The sequence below is a fragment of the Tachyglossus aculeatus genome, chromosome 10 (assembly GCF_015852505.1).
Source record: "Tachyglossus aculeatus isolate mTacAcu1 chromosome 10, mTacAcu1.pri, whole genome shotgun sequence".
Lineage (NCBI taxonomy): Eukaryota > Metazoa > Chordata > Mammalia > Monotremata > Tachyglossidae > Tachyglossus > Tachyglossus aculeatus.
The window spans coordinates 47523265-47539489 of record NC_052075.1 but is presented as its reverse complement, the minus strand read 5'-3'; the positions used below and the strand labels follow the sequence as shown (position 1 = coordinate 47539489).

Here is a 16225-nt window from a genome sequence, read left to right as displayed (position 1 = left end):
GGACGGGTGTCAAGTCGTCAGAACAAATAGAAGTACAGCTAAATGCACATCATTAACAAAATAAATAGAATAGTACATATGTACACGTAAAACAGAGTAATAAATCTGTTCAAATGTATATACAGGTGCCGTGGGGAGGGGAAGGAGGTAGGGCGGGAGGGATGGGGAGGAGGAGAGGGAAAAGGGGGCTCAGTCTGGGAAGGCCTCTTGGAGGAGGTGAGCTCTCAGTAGGGCTCTGAAGGGAGGAAGAAAGTTTGATGGAAGTGTGGAGGGAGGGCATTCCGGGCCAGGGGTCGACGGCGGGACGGGCGAGAACGAGGCCCAGTGAGGAGATTAGTGGCGGAGGAGCGGAGGGTGCGGGCTGGGCTGGAGAAGGAGAGAAGGGAGGTGAGGTAGGAGGGGGCGAGGGGATGGACAGCCTTGAAGCCCAGGGTGAGGAGTTTTTGCCTGATGCGTAGGTTGACAGGCAGCCCCTGGAGATCTTTGAGGAGGGGAGTAACATGCCCAGAGCGTTTCTGCACAAGTTCTCCTTCAGGCTCAATCAATCAATCAATCGAGCGCCAACTGCGCACGGAGCTCTGTACTAAGCGCTTGAGAGAGGACAGTACAACAGAGTTGGCAGACGTGATCCTTGCCCGTAAGGGGTTTACAGTCAAGAGACGGAGACGGACATAAAAATAAGTGACAGATGGGGCGGTGGCAATCGGTCGATTGATACTTAGTGAGGACTCACTGTGTGTCGAGCACTGTACTGAGCCCGTGGGAGAGAACGCTCCAAAGGAGTCGGTAGTCACATTCCCTGCCCACAAGAGGCTTACAGTCTAGAGGGAAATTATTCCTTGTCCAGGAAGAAGTATAGGATGAGAAGGATGATAGTGATTATAATCAGGCACTTAGTACAGTGCTTTGCACACAGTAAGCGCTCAATAAATACGATTGAATGAATGAATTGAGGTATTTGTTCATCACTTACTATGTGCTAAGCACTGGGGGTATACACGATAGAATCAGATACAGAGTCCACGTGGAGCCCACAGTCTCCCCCTTCTAGACTGTGAGCCCGTTGTTGGGTAGGGACCGTCTCTATATGTTGCCGACTTGGACTTCCCAAGCGCTTAGTCCAGTGCTCTGCACACAGTAAGTACTCAATAAATACCACTGAATGAACGAATGAAATGAATTATGACGTACTATTGAGAGCACAAGACACACTGTTTCACTCTAGCTACTCAAACACTGGGGAGAGAGGGAGACTGAGCCCCAGACTGAGCCCCCTTTTTCCTCTCTTCTCCATCCCCCCAGCCCTACTTCCTTCCCCTCCACACAGCACCTGTATATATGTTTGTACAGATTATTTATTTTACTTGTACATACTTACAATTCTATTTCTTTTCTTAATGATGTACAGCTAGCTTTATTTCTATTTATTCTGATGACCGGGCACCTGTCCACATGCTTTGTTTTGTTGTCTGTCTCCCCCTTCTAGACTGTGAGCCCGTTGTCGGGTAGGGACCGTTTCTAGATGTTGCCGACTTGTCCTTCCCAAGCGCTTAGTCCAGTGCTCTGCACACAGTAAGTGCTCAATAAATACAACTGTATGAATGAATGAAATGAATTATGATGTACTATTAAGAGCGCAAGACACATTGTTTCACTCTAGCTACTCAAACACTGGGGAGAGAGGGAGACTGAGCCCCAGACTGAGCCCCCTTTTTCCTCTCCTCTTCTCCATCCCCCCAGCCCTACCACCTTCCCCTCCCCACAGCACCTGTATATATGTTTGTACAGATTAATAACTCTATTTATTTTACTTGTACATATTTACTATTCTATTAGTTTTCTTAATGATGTGCGTCTAGCTTTATTTCTATGTATTCTGATGACTGGGCACCTGTCCACGTTTTGTTTTGTTGTCTGTCTCCCCCTTCTAGACCGTGAGCCCACTGTTGGGTAGGGACCGTCTCTAGATGTTGCCAACTTGGACTTCCCAAGCGCTTAGTCCAGTGCTCTGCACACAGTAAGCGCTCAATAAATATGGCTGAATGAACGAATGAAATGAATTATGACGTACTAGACGCACTGTTTCACTCTGGCTTCTCAAACACTGAGGAGAGAGAGAGAAAGACTAGGGGCTGAGTCGGTGAGACTGACTTTATCGTGCAAATCCTGCAGGAGGTCCCGGATGATGAGCTGCCTGTCTTCGGCCTGGATGAGCTCCTGGGGGCAGGCCGTCAGGATGATCTCCACCAACTGCCTCCATGACTCCAATGTGTGCCGCTTCGCGTGAAGGCACTGCAAGAGCTTGTTCCGCTCCACCACGTACTGAAGAATTGTGCTAATTTCCTGCAGATGAATAAACGGAAAAAAAAAAAAACATTAGCAGACAGGCAGAATCAACCAGTTAGCTCGGGGCCCTCTTCTATTTTTTTTTTTTTTGGTTCAGATATTTAGAAAAAAAAACACTCTCTAAAGTCTGCCATTTCAACTTGAGGAAGCTGCGATTCATCCGCCCACTGTTGGGTAGGGACTGTCTCTATATGTTGCCAACTTGTACTTCCCAAGCGCTTAGTACAGTGCTCTGCACACAGTAAGCGCTCAATAAATACGACTGAATGAATGAATGAATCCTTGTTATTTCCAGGGCACCCTATGGTTAGAAGATGATCCAGCTGAGGTTTAAGTTGCTTAATGGGGCTTAGCTCAATCAGTGGTATTTATTGAGCGCTTTCTGCGGGCAGAGTACAATACAAGGGAGTTGGTGGACGCGTTCCCTGCCCACAACAGGCTTACCTCCATGAGTAAAGGTCTCTGGCCTATGGCTGCCATACCCTGGAGGGCATTCACTTCTGCCACAAGAACCCTGTGAAGGAGCTGGACAATTGAAGATGGAGAAAGAAGAGAGACATCTTATCACTGTCTGGACATCTCTGCAACACAGCAAGACTGGTCTTAGCTGTCACACCACTAAAATAAAACCCATCAGCCTAACCCGGACCCAAGAGACACTCAGGTGGAGGAGGCTGGACTGTTTTTAAGGCTCTGGCAAGGCAGTAAAATCTGGGAGCAGACGCCACTCACATTTGGGAGTGATTTATCAGCAGAACTGTTTCTGAAAGTGCAAAAAGTAGTCCTGGTCTTTTTCGGCAATTTCCCCACACCCACCTCTTCTCATCTTAGTTCTCTAAGTGCCCTTCATCGGCTCCCGACCGGTCCGTGCTATGCTTCCACAGTTTGGATAATGAGTTAAGAATTTTGCCTGGGGGGTGGCGGGAGGAGGCCTTGGGGAGGAAGGGTAAAATGGCTCGACTGTGAACTATTTTAATGTCCGGGAGTGGCGTCTGCAGTCTCTGATAGTGCTACTGTAAGCCCTCTGAAAAACCAAAAGCATTATCGAAGGGGTTCCACCCCTGGCAAAACTCATCACCGGTTCCCGTTCGATAAGTTGGTGACTATTGGTCATATAAATTAAAATCGATACTGCTGTAGGGGTTTTTTAAGATACAAAACTTGAACAAAGAACGCTGGCCTGTCCGTGGGCTGTTTTAACAAACGATAGAATGACCTGGGGCTGAACAAGGTAGGGGGCTGCACAGTAAGTTGGGTACCGAGGACATTATGGTGTGAGCGAATGTGTGTGAGTGAGAGAATCAGAGTGAGTGAGAGAGTGTGTGTGTATTGTTTTTCTGTCCCTTGGCGCACGGCACTAAAACCAGGTGGTAATCAAAATTTGGTGGCAAACAAATTACCAGGGTACACTTTCGCACCCAGAATCCAACTTATGTTGAAACCAATGACGGATGGGGACTCAGAATTTCTGTTTTGGGAAGGCAAATGGGTTGGATTCCAAGAGGCACGCACCTTGACATTGCAGACCGTCTGACCCCGCAGATTCTTGTGCTCGCAGTTGGCAATGACCTGCTCGATCTGAGCACGGTCAAAGAAATCTAACTGCAAAGGCTCGGGGATCTCCTGGCTGAAGTCAATCGAGTCCAAGATGCTCAGGATTTTTCGGCGGACTGAAGAAGATAAGCACACAACAATCTAGAGGTAAAACGCAAACCTAAAAGCTATCTTATCTCCTATCCCCCGCCCCGGTCCAGATCTCCTGAGCCCAAATCTTTATTCTGGGAGGGCTTTTAAGAAGAACAGTAAGAGGTTTTAAAAAACAAAACTAAAGAGATTAGCCAAACGCTTTCTTTTGACGGCAAGATTCATACCCCCTCTGAGATCCCGTGAGGCTGGGAGCTCCATGATGCAACCTGAACTGGCCTGTTCTTGACAAAACATCTCACCTGTGTCGACTGCTCATATAATCTTCAATTAAACTTTCACTCATGCACCTCCTCCCTTTCTGGATTTAGTGAAAAACCAAACATTTCTCAATTGCCTCTGGCCTGTAAGCTCATTGAGGGCAAGGGAATGTGTCTGCCAACTCTACTGTATTGGACTGTTCCAAGTGCTTAGTACAGTGCCCTGCATAGTAAGTGCTCGATAAATACGAATGATTGATTACCTACGCCTGTTTAAGACACTGCCACTATTGGCGCAGAGTGATGCGGTGAGATTATAGTGATGTCGTCCAACTCTGCTATCAGTCTGGACAATAGAGATAAGATATTTATTCTGACGCTTGGATTGCGACCCCTCTATGACACAGGGACTGAGATCTCATTACCTGGTTTCTACCTCAATGGGTTGGCAGGTAGTCAGTACGTAACGCTATTATTATTATTATTTCTAGGCAAGTGATTTGCGTGGCTTTGAGGGACACGTAAAGCCACCAATAACTTGTGGAAAACTCCCAACAATGATAAAGAACTGCTACTGAAAACTCCATTTTTTCTTGCATTTTATGTTCTTATTGCTTTGTATGCTCTTTTATTTCACAGCATCAAAACCTGATTTTAGTCAAGGCCCAGCTTTTAAAATGCTTGGTGACCACTACAAGAATATTTTTGGGGAAGTGCTACTCTAGCAAAGAAAATTCTTATTTTTAATGGTATCCGTTAAGCGCTTATTGCACGCCAGATAGCGTACTAAGCCCTGGAGTGGATACAAGATAAACCAAAGACTTTACCTTTTGTGGCGGTATCAAAATGAAGAAATCCACTAACAGACCTACTCTCCTCTTCTATTCCCCCTTCGCCGTCTGTGAAAAACAAGGGGTATTAGGAAATGAGAAGCAAAACGTTCTTCAAAATCACACCTGAAATGGGTTTAGTCAGAAGCACGGCAAATGATTTGACAGGGAGCCTTTCACTTCAATTAAGAACGATGTTTGTACATATTTATTACTCTATTTATTCATTTTACTTGTACATATCTATTCTATTTATTTTATTTTGTTAGTATGTTTGGTTTTGTTCTCTGTCTCCCCCTTTGAGACTGTGAGCCCACTGTTGGGTAGGGACTGTCTCTATATGTTGCCAATTTGTACTTCCCAAGCGCTTAGTACAGTGCTCTGCACACAGTAAGCGCTCAATAAATCCGATTGATGATGATGATGAAAAGTGGCATATGGTGGCTATTCAGTTTAAAGCAAACAACCACCAAGTTAGGAGTTTTCAAAGTCTTCCTAGATGGAAAACCAACACACTAAGCTGGGGGATTTGCTCAAGAGGGGGCTCATCTTCCCTACGCCTATCAGTTGCCCTTAAAGTTAAAAATGAAAACAGAACCTAAAAAAAAAGAGCTAAAGCTAACCATAAAAGTGATTAAAGGTCTTTTATTGAGGTTTATGGGTACTTTACCATCATTTAAAATCCTCACGAAATTCCCATTTGTAAAGTTCACATAACAGGACCACGTGAAACTTTAGCTGTTCCCCAGGACGGCATTTCTCAATTTCCCTTCAAAAAAAGTCTCCTTGTCCTCAGATTCGGGGCTAATCCCTGGCTAAATATCTCGATGTGGTTTTATTGAAGTTGCTTAGTTTCAGAGCGTGGTGGTTCGCTTGATGCGTTCATGGCTCATTTCTTCATACGTTATTACTAACGCAAATCCCGGTTTCGCAATGCGTCTGGCTCGAAGGTGGCCTTCGCGCCAGGCGGGGTTGGGAAACGGGTCCGCCGAGACGACGGTAAGGGTTTCAAGCTCCGTTAACGAGCAGTGGGAATGAAGTTCAAAGACACAACCACTTACCCAAGTACGGTTTGACGGGCATGTCATCCAACAGCAAGTGAAGGAGCCGCTGAGTGTGGGAGCGTTGGCGGTTGAGCGAAGTCACCCGCAGCTCGATAGAGGCGGTCTTCATAAGCCACGACATCTGGCTCAGCATGGATATTTCATATTCTGAAAAATACCCACCGTCGGCGCGGGGGAAAACATTTTTCCATGGCATTCGTCAAGCGCTCACTCCATGCCAGGCACTGGACTAAGCGCTGGGGTAGACGCCGGCTAATCACGGTGGACACGGTCCCCGTCCCCCCTAGGGCTCAGTCTTAATCCCCGTTTTTCCACATGCGGTTACTGAAGCCCGGGGAAGTGAAGTGATTTGCCCAAGGTCACAGAGCCGACAAGTATATATAGGGCTATGCGTGCAAAGAGTAAGTGCTCTAGAAATACTATTGATCGATTAATTCAAGATCTTCCCTCTGCCCAAATGTCACAACGATCAGCCCAAGCGGCTAGAGGAGCTGACTGTTATTAATCAATCAATCAATCGTATTTATTGAGCGCTTACTGTGTGCAGAGCACTGTACTAAGTGCTTGGGAAGTACAAGTTGGCAACATCTAGAGACAGTCCCTACCCAACAGTGGGCTCACAGTCTAAAAGGGGGGGACAGAGAACAAAACCAAACATACTAACAAAATCAAATAAATAGAATAGATATGTACAAGTAAAATAAATAGAGTAATAAATATGTACAAACATATATACATATATACAGGTGCTGTGGGGAAGGGAAGGAGGTAAGATGGGGGGATGGAGAGGGGGGCGAGGGGGAGAGGAAGGAAGAGGCTCAGTCTGGGAAGGCCTCCTGGAGGAGGTGAGCTCTCAGTAGGGCCTTGAAGGGAGGAAGAGAGAGCCTGAAGGAAGAGGCTCAGTCTGGGAAGGCCTCCTGGAGGAGGTGAGCTCTCAGTAGGGCCTTGAAGGGAGGAAGAGAGAGCTTGAACTAGACAGATGGGGAAAAAATCATATGCTCTGGCTGCTCTCCAGATGTGCAGTAAAAAGCAAAAACCCTGGATTCATATACGTTACTCTTGGAATAAACGAGAGGGGAAATGCCATACCTCTGTTGGAAAACGGTAAATGCTGCAATTGAGAAAATAAGAAATCTTGGCTGGTTCTCAAGTATCTCATAGTTGGGCCAGATGTATCAGAGCATGCACACAGCTGGTATATCACCTACAAAATTCAAACAAGGAGCGGCTGACACATGAAGGTTTTTCCCACCAATTACAAGTCTGGGGAAGGAACAAATTACACATCCTAATTACAATAACTACTGAAATCTCGATGGATTTCAAATGTTTTACTGTGAAACGTAATCACAGAAGATGACTAAATGTTTTAATGGCTGTCATAACAGAGAGACACCTCTCTACCTTTAACAGCAGGCTTCAAGCCTATAAAGGAAAACGGCATAAGTGACAGGAAGTACATTTTATCTGGATTCACAAGGAGCAAGACAAGAAGAAATCTGCTCCACCTGAAGCCCCCCTGCAGCGGTGCATTTCTAATAATAATAATGATAATGGTACTTATTAAGTGCTTACTATATACCAAGCACTGAACTAAGCGCCCGGGTAGACAGAAGACAATCAATGTTGGACACAGTTCCTCGTCCCACATGGGGACAACAGTCCAAGGGGGAGAAAGGACCGGTACTGAGACCTCATTTTACAGATGAGGAAACCGAGGCACCTAGGAGTTAAGTGACTTGCCCAAGGTCATACGGCAGACAGTGCCAGAGCGGGGACTAGAACGCAGGTCCTTTGATCAGCACCACCCAGGCCAACGTGCTCTCCATTGGGCCAAACTTAAGAGAGGAACTCTGTCCGATCTGATTACCTTCTTTCAACCCCAATCCTTAGTAATAATAATAATAATAATAATGACATTTACTAAGCACTTATTATGTGCAAAGCACTGTTCTAAGCGCTGGGGGGGTTACAAGGTGATCAGGTTGTCCCCCGGGGGGGCTCACGGTCTTCATCCCCATTTGACAGATGAGGTAACTGAGGCACAGAGAAGTTAAGTGACTTACCCAAAGTCACGCAGCTAAGTGGTGGAGTCTACATTCGAACCCATGACCTCTGACTCCAAAGCCCGTGCTCTTTCCACTGAGCCACGCTGCTTCTAAGCTTGGTGTGGGCAGGGAAAGTGTCTCCCAACTCTGTCATATTGAACTCTCCCAAGCAGTGCTCTGTACACAGCCAGCGCTCAATAAATGTGACTGATGGATTGGCATATACTAAGCGCCTAAATACCACAAGCAGCTGCCTATTCTAAAGCAGAAGTTAAATCGGAGCAGGTTACTGATACTGTGAAATGAAAATCATTTCTGCCAACCAAAAGGTGATGCTGATATTTACCAAGTGTTGACTACTACTACTAATAATAATGGTACTTGTTCATTCATTCATTCATTCAATCGTATTTATTGAGCGCTGCGGGCAGAGCACTGTACTAAACGCTTGGGAAGTACAAGTTGGCAACATATAGAGACGGTCCCTACCCAACATCGGGCTACGTGCTAAGCACTGTTCTAACACAATACAGTTTCCATTAGTCCTTTCACCCAACGAGGGCAAAAAGGCAAGACCAATACTATTGCCTGCCCCCGTCTCATCCCTGACCCTTAGTCCACATCCCGCCTCTGGCCTGGAACATCCTCCCCCCCTCATATAATAACAACGATAATAATTTTGGTATTTATTAAGCGCTTACTATGTGCAAGGCACTGTTCTAAGCACTGGGGAGGATACAAGGTGATCAGGTTGGCCCACGCGGGGCTCACAATCTTAATCCCCATTTGGCAAATGAGGGAAGTGAGGCCCAGAGAAGTGAAGTAACTTGCCCAAAGTCACACAGCTGACAAGCTGTGACCTGTGACCTCTGACTCCCAAGCCCGGGCTCTTTCCATTGAGCCACGCTGCTTCTCCATCTGCCAGACAATGACTCCCCCTGCCTTCAAAGCCTTACTGAAGGCCCATCTCCTCCGAGAGGCCTTCCCAGACTAAGCCCCACTTTTCCTCATCTCCCTCTTCCTTCTGCGTCGCCGTGACTTGCCCTTTTTGCTCTCCCCCCCCCCGCACCAGCCCCACAGCACTTATGTACAGATCTGTCATTTTATTTACTTGGATTGATAGCTGTGAGCTTGTTGTGGGCAGGGAATGTCACTGTTTATTGTTGTATTGCACTTTCCCAAGCGCTTAGTGCAGTGCTCGGCGCACAGTAAGCGCTCAATAAATACGACTGAATGAACGAATGCATATCCCCACTTTACAAACAGACTGAAGCCCAGGGAAGGTGAAAAGACATCGGCACGATCGGCAGACCACGTCACTTCTCCCAGCGCCCAGGTCTCGAACTCAGGACGGAAGGGCCGTGCTCAGGGGATGCTCGAGTTACCACGGCAACAATGTTGAGGGGGGTCCCTGCATCAGCGTTGGCTGGGAATACCAGTCAGACGGCTCTACAGACCTGATAGCACAGCTCTGCAAGTTGAGGAGATTCTTTCACTGCCACGGGACCCGATCTCCCTTCGGTTCCTCTCTCCAGGATATTCAGGATAGCGTGAAGGCAAGTCCGGGGGCAACCCAAAACCCCTGAGAACAAAGGAAAAAACCCAAAAAACTGATCATCTGCACACTTGGTTTTTCCTCGCAGATTCATTAACAACCAGGCTAACTCCCAGCATTGTTTAGCATGCTTCCGTACATTCAGAGGACAGGAATTAACAAGATCCCAGTTTGGCGACAGAAATGGGCAGAGTCAGACTAACAATTACTGTCACAATTATTATTACTCTATTTATTTATTATTTTATTTGTACACGTTTATCCTACTTATTTTATCTTGTTAATATGCTTTGTTTTGTTCTCTGTCTCCCCCTTCTAGACTGTGAGCCCACTGTTGGGGAGGGACCGTCTCTCTATAATAATAATGATGGCATTTATTAAGTGCTTACTATGTGCAAAGCACTGTTCTAAGCGCTGGGGAGGTTACAAGGAGATCAGGTTGTCCCAGGGGGGACTCACGGTTTTAATCCCCATTTTACAGATGAGGAAACTGAGGCCCAGGGAAGTGAAGTGACTTGCCCATATGCTGCCAACTTGTACTTCCCAAGCGCTTAGCACAGTGCTCTGCACACAGTAAGCACTCAATACAATTGATTGATTGATTGCCAACTTGTACTTCCCAAGCGCTTAGTACAGTGTTCTGCACACAGTAAGCGCTCAATACGATTGATTGATTGATTGCCAACTTGTACTTCCCAAGCGCTTAGTACAGTGCTCTGCACACAGCAAGCACTCAATAAATACGACTGAATGAATGAATGAATGAATGAATGTCACGTCAACCCTGTAAACCAAATCTTTTGGAATTAACTTTACTACCAGTTTTATCAGAGCGGGCGCTGCGAGAGTTAAATGCTGTCTACCGATTGTCAGCTGAGTGCAACAAATGCTCATTTGCAGACATGGAAAAAGTCCAACTGGCTTTGACAAGTTGGTTCAACTTTTTCAGTATGATTCTCCCCTGCGGGGGTATGTCATCAATTAACAGCTCTCCCTTCCCAACTGCAGTATTAGGTTGGCGAAGACACCCGCAGTTGGGATAACTAGAGTTGGGAAAAAGGAACGTTTACGGGGCAAACGGGATTATTCGACGTGTGGCACCCTAGGTGAAATTCAAGAAAACTGGGTCCAAAAATAACCAAACGAAACTTGTTCAGATTACAAGAAAAATCAATCCCATTAATGTGACTCACGTGCACCAGAGTAACTAGAGTTCATGATTACCAAAATTTCAGTGTTAATAGACTTGGAACTCCAATCGCATTTTACTTCCTGCTGCTACTGTATCAACAGCTCATTAGCAGGACTAATTATAACAGGGCATTGACCAAAAGCTCCTGACATGAGGCTAATGAATCGCTGATTGAACCGCATCACAAAACACAGAAGGGAGTGAGATGTGAGGCCCTGTTTCTCAATAACTGTAGAGTACGGTAAACAACGTGGTATTCCAAAGAAATTAAGAGCGGCTACTCAAAAAACAAATTGGGTAAGGGGAACCTGTATTGGATAATTCTGCTGAGAGACACAATAGCCTTGGTACCAAGCCTCCCTGAGGTAGAGGTGGTGAGCAATACGTGTCTGGAGTTCTTCCCCTATACCTGGATCTTGCAGATTTGTGGTGCTGACGGGTTTCTTCAGTTCAAAGCCCAGGAGATAAAGAGCCAGGTTGGGTGGGTTACGCTCCAGAGAAGTAATGAGAAGGTTCAAGATGTGGATTCTCGTGTCATGGCGGATTCGAGCTAGCTTCTTTTCCGGTTCCGACTCTTAATTAGGAAACAAACCCCCCGAAACAAATAAGCAATGTAGGGAAAAACACCTTTCGAAAGCGCAAACGTCCGAATTTTCACACTACTCAAAATAGATTTAAATTGAATTCCTATATCCAAGTTGAATTCACAACTTTCTTAGTAAATTTGATTACCCCCCCGCCCCAACTCTCCAAGAACACAGCAACTTCGATATACGTTCAGTTCCGCTATAAGGAATGTTTTTGCTAGATGTTTTGGCTGACAGACGGCAGATTTAAGGAACGTTCTTCCAACGATACACAACACTGCTCCAATGTTACACAACAACGTGGGTCTAGCCCACTGCACTGCCTCAACGGTTGTGCCCGTGTGTTCATTACTGTCAGACACAAGACGAGAACTAGAATGTGGGGTTCTGCAAGAATGTAGAAGAATGTAGTCTCTTTTAGACTGTGAGGCCACTGTTGGGTAGGGACTGTCTCTATATGTTGCCAATTTGTACTTCCCAAGCGCTTAGTACAGTGCTCTGCACATAGTAAGCGCTCAATAAATACGATTGATGATGATGAATGTAACCCCAGCAGCACAGAAGTGGGGGTACAGTCAGTTCTTTTTTTTTTAAGATATTTGTGAAGCACTTACTATGTGTCAAACTGTTCTAAGTGCTGGGGTAGGTATCAGTTAATTAGGTTGGACACCGCCCCTGAGTGGCTCAGTGGAAAGAGCCCAGGCTTTGGAGTCAGAGGGTCATGGGTTCAAATCCCAACTCCACCAGTTGTCAGCTGTGTGACTTTGGGCAAGTCACTTCACTTCTCTGGGCCTCAGTTACCTCATCTGTAAAATGGGGATGAAGACTGTGAGCCCCCCGTGGGACAACCTGATCACCTTGTAACCTCCCCAGCGCTTAGAACAGTGCTTTGCGCATAGTAAGCGCTTAATAAATGCCATTATTATTATATGGGGTTCATTGTCAAGGAGAGAGAACAGGTATTTAATTCCCATTTTCCAGCTGAGGGAACTGAGGAACAGGGAAGTTAAACAATTTGCCCAAGGTCACGCAGCAAGCAATTGTCAGAACTGGGATTAGAACTCAGGTCTTCTAAGTCCCAGGCCTGTGCTCTTTCCACTAGGGCAGGCTGTTTCTCTGGCATAACACGTGCTTTCACTTCATGTTTTGACTAGAAGGGGATGGAAGAATTACGGAACAGTCTTCCAACAAAGCACATCCATCTAGACGGAACGTGCCACGGCATCGGAAGAAAGAAGGGCGCACTTGTGCGGACTGACAGAATTAAAAGAGGGAGTTTTCCTTAACAGCCGGCACTGACTCCAATAAGGAGTCCTCTGATTTCTGACTCCAATATTTGGGCACGTCCTAGCTTTATCAACTTTCATTCTGGTAGAATTAAGGAACGTTCTTCCAATGATACACAACATTGTTCCAATGTTACACAACATTGTTCCAATGTTACACAACAGTGTGGGTCTAGCCCACTGCAGTGCCTCAATAGTTGCGTCCGTGTGTTCATTACTGTCAGACACAAGATGAAAACTAGAACCCAAATTTAAATCCCCACCAGGCACCGAGAACTGTGTCATCTTGCGTCCGTGTGTTCACTACTGTCAGACAGAAGATGAACACTAGAACCCAAATTTAAATCCCCACCGGGCACCGAGAACTCTGTATCCCAAACATCATACCATCTTCAGGCTCAATGAATTCCTCTGCATCTTCATTGTCCAAACACTCCACAAATCCAGCCATAAGTTTCTGGCTTATTATCTGAAGTAATTTAATGAAGATTAAATAAATTAGAGAGGATAAAGATTAAAGAAATTAGAGAGGATACATGGTAATTGCGACAGGCTCCTAGGATACGTCTATGTGGAGAGGAAGAAGACAGCGCTTATGCGTCAAACTAAATAACTGGGCTTTGGCCCGTTCAATCAAGCTGTTAGAATTTAGTCAATGTTTTAAAGGGACCTCAAAGCAATCCCACTGTAGGGATACTCTGAATGGTTCATGCATTTTAAAATATCCTGCCGTTATCCGTTTAAAGAGATTGACATCACAGATGATAAAGGAAGACAAAATTGTCCTCCACCTTTAGTTGGATGACCTGAAAATCCAAACCCATAAATAAGCGGTCTGGCTTCATTAAGATACAAATTGAAATCCCCATCTTCTCTGTAGGCAAAACATTTTGCAATGTAACATTCCTCAATGATGACCTCGTTGTAGCTTTTCCCCAAACGAAAACACAGCACCGCTAATGACTGCTGATTCTACTTTCACCTAGCATTCACGGAGCAAAGCAGTTACCTGATCGTGCGTGAAATCGCCCACTAACTTTATCTGAATGTTTGAGTTGCAAGAGATACAACAGAGGATCTTGGCACTTTCGAAGGCCAATTCAGGATTGCTATTGCCGTGGTAGAGATACCTATCAAAAGAGATGGACGGGGGAAAAGAAAAAGATAAATATTGGGAAAACACTCTTGGCCTTTTAAGAGCTCTCGCTGGCTGATGTCCAGGGATATAGTAAAAAGAATGAAAGAAATCACCGATGGGGCAAAATCTAAAACTAAGAAATAAAAGTAGTAGAGACAGAAATCCTTTTTCCTGTATCTTGGATTCTCTCGACTGGTGATGACCGATTCGAAAAAATATCATGAATCGAATGTCTGTCTCCCCGCCTCTAGACTGTGAGCTCGTTGTGGGCAGGGATGGTGTCTCTCTTCATTGCTGGAGTGCACTTTCCAAGCGCTTAGTACAGGGCTCTGCACGCGCGGTAGGCGCTCAATAAATATGACTGAATGAATGAAAGTTCACTGACCTAAGATGGCAATAGGACATTAAAGGGAGACATCCAAAAGACTGCAGATGGGTAAACAGAGTCATACAAAAGTGGTTGAAATTCTACAATTGAAAACCAGACACTCATTCATTCAGTCCATCTTATTTACTGTATGCTTACTGGGTGCAGAACACTGTGCTAAGCGCTTGGGAGAGTTGAACAATAAACAGACACATTCCCTGCACACAACTAGCTTACAGTCTAGAGGAGGTCAGGCATCAATATAAATAAATAAACTGCAGATTTGTACCTAAGCGGTGTGGGGCTGGAGGGGTGGGAGGGGGGACCAAAGGGAGCAAGCCAGGGTGACGCAGAAGGGAATGGGAGAAGCTGTCATTCATTCATTCATTCAATCGTATTTATTGAGCGCTTATTGTGTGCAGAGCACTGTACTAAGCGCTTGGGAGAGTACAAGTTGGCAACATATAGAGATGGTCCGTACCCAACAGCGGGCTCACAGTCTAGAAGGGGGAGACAGACAACAAAACATATTAACAAAATAAAATAAATAGAATATGTACAAATAAAATAAATAAATGGAGTAATAACTACGTACAAACATATATACATATATACGGGTGCTGTGGGGAGGGGAAGGAGGTAAGGCCGGGGGGGGATGGGGAGTGGGCCGAGGGGGAGAGGAAGGAGGGGGCTCAGGTGTTAATAAATGATCCATTAATGATCCATGATCCATTTGAGAAGCAGCGTGGCTCAGTGGAAAGAGCCTGGGCTTGGGAGTCAGAGGTCATGGGTTCTAATCCCGGCTCCGCCGCTTGTCAGCTGTGGGACTTCGGGCAAGTCACTTCACTTCTCTGGGCCTCAGTTCCCTCATCTGCAAAATGGGGTTTAAGACTGTGAGCCCCCCGTGGGACAACCTGATCACCCTGTACCCTCCCCAGCGCTTAGAACAGTGCCCTGCACACAGTAAGCAATTAACAAATGCCATCATTATTATGATTACTATCCAAAATGCAGTCACCCAAAGCTCAAACAGTCATGGCCCAGACAGAGGTTTGGCTTTAAAGATTTATATAGATAAATAACATCACTTCTATTATTGTCTGTCTCCCCTTCTAGACTACACGCTCGTTATGCATTCTGGGTGGGGAATGCGTCTACCGGCTCTGTCGTATTGTACTTTTCCAAGCGCTTCGCACACTGCTCTGCGCACAGTAAGCATTCAGTCAATACCACTGATGATGACCAACTTCACCCTAGGCGACGTCGCTAGAAGGAGCCCGCAAAAGGGGCCAAGGAGAAAGCGTCCCAGGCATTTGCCTCATTCTCGTCCGTCCCGCCTTTTAGACTGTGAGCCCACTGTTGGGTAGGGACTGTCTCTATGTGATGCCAATTTGTACTTCCCAAGCGCTTAGTACAGTGCTCTGCACATAGTAAGCGCTCAATAAATACGATTGATTGATTGATTGATTGATTGGGAAGTACAAACTGGCAACATATAGAGACGGTCCCTACCCAACAGTGGGCTCACAGTCTGGAAGCGCTCAGTACAGCGCTCTGGCCCCAGCAAGTGCTCCACAGACGCCACGTACCGAGCGACGTTGACCACGTTGTCTGCCTTTTTGGTCCGGGGGTTGATGCCCTGAAGCAACTGCTCGAGTGGCGTGACTATGAGGGCCAGCTGGCTTTCTCGCAGAAGGTCCATGAACAGATTTTCTTTCTGCAGAGTGAGGTTCAGGAGAGCGAGGCAGTGCTGCGCTGCTTTCTCCAAGTGCTTCTTCCCTGCAATCCGCAAAATGAGACAGGCCGCTTAGCCAACTTTGGAGCCATCTACGACACACCGGGAAGCCCCGGATATTCACCACGCCTTTCCCGTCCAGGAGGAGAGATAACTTGGAAAAAAAAACCCGG

General features: G+C 46.0%; 1 protein-coding gene across 2 annotated transcripts in view; it reads right to left on the bottom strand.

Annotated features, from left to right (window-relative positions):
* Positions 1–16225, bottom strand: part of NUP205 (nucleoporin 205) — an 89760-nt gene that overhangs the window by 32041 nt on the left and 41494 nt on the right. For both annotated transcript variants that reach the window (XM_038752439.1, XM_038752440.1), the window contains exons 18-28: positions 15907–16096; positions 13822–13942; positions 13200–13281; positions 11349–11513; positions 9650–9774; positions 7234–7348; positions 6142–6291; positions 5078–5149; positions 3859–4016; positions 2791–2871; positions 2152–2343 (exon numbers count right to left, since the gene is read on the bottom strand). In XM_038752439.1, the coding sequence (XP_038608367.1) occupies positions 2152–2343; positions 2791–2871; positions 3859–4016; positions 5078–5149; positions 6142–6291; positions 7234–7348; positions 9650–9774; positions 11349–11513; positions 13200–13281; positions 13822–13942; positions 15907–16096 (1451 nt within the window). The remainder of the gene's footprint in view (positions 1–2151; positions 2344–2790; positions 2872–3858; positions 4017–5077; positions 5150–6141; positions 6292–7233; positions 7349–9649; positions 9775–11348; positions 11514–13199; positions 13282–13821; positions 13943–15906; positions 16097–16225) is intronic.